General features: G+C 39.6%; 1 protein-coding gene across 1 annotated transcript; it reads left to right on the top strand.

The window, feature by feature from the left end:
• The first annotated feature begins 438 nt into the window (after positions 1-438).
• On the top strand, positions 439-1,170 carry LOC131032220 (ethylene-responsive transcription factor ERF018-like). The gene has a single exon (XM_057963172.1). The coding sequence runs from the start codon at positions 467-469 to the stop codon at positions 1,043-1,045; it is 579 nt and encodes a 192-aa protein (XP_057819155.1). The 5' UTR covers positions 439-466; the 3' UTR covers positions 1,046-1,170.
• The last annotated feature ends 463 nt before the right edge of the window (positions 1,171-1,633 follow it).

The raw sequence follows: 1,633 nt of genomic DNA, 5'->3' as shown, positions 1-1,633 counted from the left end.
TAACCGTAAAGGTGAGGTGACTATAAATGTCGAGACTTAGCGAAACGCAACGTCAAAAACAACGGAGAATGAAAGTCTAGAAGGGCCCACAGTAGCCACACTAAGCGAGCCCTACAAAATGAGCATAAGAAAAGCTTTATAGACTTGCTCACTCGACCATTCCAATATCTATCACGTTATTATCATGGACAATATCTATAAACTGATGTGAACTGTCAAAGGCTAGTGACGTCATCCATAATCTACCCCTCTCCCCCTTTCGCCGCGACACAAATAGTACTGTCGGCAACTCATTATATGTCTGACCAGATTGACTTCTTCAACGATAGATATTATAATCTTATCTGCCACACTACTTCCACACGGGACTCCCACAACTAAGATTTGGATATAAACATGGCCCAAATATCAATTTACTATCCATATTTTGCATCTTCACAAGCTTTAGCGTTGTTTACCATCAAACATGGTTAAATCCTCGGCAGAGCAGAAGCCCCCAAACTGCTTACAGAAGAAAACACAAGAGTTCAAGGGAGTGAGAATGAGAAAATGGGGGAAATGGGTTTCCGAAGTGAGAGTGCCCAATTCCACAGCCAGAATTTGGTTGGGATCTTATGATACCCCTCAACAGGCCGCTCGGGCTTATGACTGTGCTGTGTATTGCCTCAGAGGATGCAAAGCAAAGTTTAATTTTCCCGATTCTCTGCCGGAAATTCCATCGGCCTCGTCATTATCTCCCGCACAAATTCAAGCTGTTGCGGCCAAGTTCGCCAGGGAAGAAATCAGGCAGGCGCCGGATAAGTGCTCTGCATTTTGTGCTCCCGACTCGGTGTGTTTTACGGGCAGCCTTACGATTTTAGAGGAGCAGGAATGGATGCAGTTGTTTGAGTCCCTTCTTGAGGATATTGAGAGAAACCCGTCTCTAAAGTTTGAGGATTTTCCTATGACTCAGAATGTTGGTTTTCTTCCGCTAGAGGAAGAACAGAGGGGAAGTTTTCCAGCTGACGGAAAACCCGAACACAAATTTGAAAGTCATGTCCAGTGACCAGGAGCAAGGACTTTCTATAACTGCTCCTGAACACTGCAATTCTTTATTCCTTTTATATAGTTCTTAGATTATCATACAACTATTATTTAATGTGGAATAGTGTAGAGATGCATTTATAGGAACTTGTGAGTTAAGGATTTATTCTCTTTCAATGACGATAAATCAAGATCAAAGACAACGAACATGCATTAAAATGTGGAGGATGATGATACAAATAGATGATATGATTAAGATGCTTTATGATGTTTTCATGTGAATGCTCTTTGATGATACTAAATTATTCACATCAATTAATGTTGATTCTTAAACATATCACCCTAGCATGCAATTTGAAATAATCCACACTTTGATAAGTGATTCATAATGACTAGTGAGGGAGGGACATATGGATCCAAATCAAGAAATTCAAATTCAAAAGTTTAGGCATCAAATTCATGTGGAAATGACCTAAGGGTCAAATTCATGACAGTGAAAGTTGAACCACTATTATAGGTAGATAAACCACATTTTTCTTTTCATCCTTTCTCAATTGTATACTAATGAAAGAAGGCTTAACTTCTCTAAATATAATATTTATGTTGTACA

Source organism: Cryptomeria japonica, chromosome 2 (genome assembly GCF_030272615.1).
Source record: "Cryptomeria japonica chromosome 2, Sugi_1.0, whole genome shotgun sequence".
Taxonomy (NCBI): Eukaryota; Viridiplantae; Streptophyta; class Pinopsida; order Cupressales; family Cupressaceae; genus Cryptomeria; species Cryptomeria japonica.
Note: the sequence above shows the minus strand (reverse complement) of the source record. Positions and strands in the feature narration are given on the sequence as shown.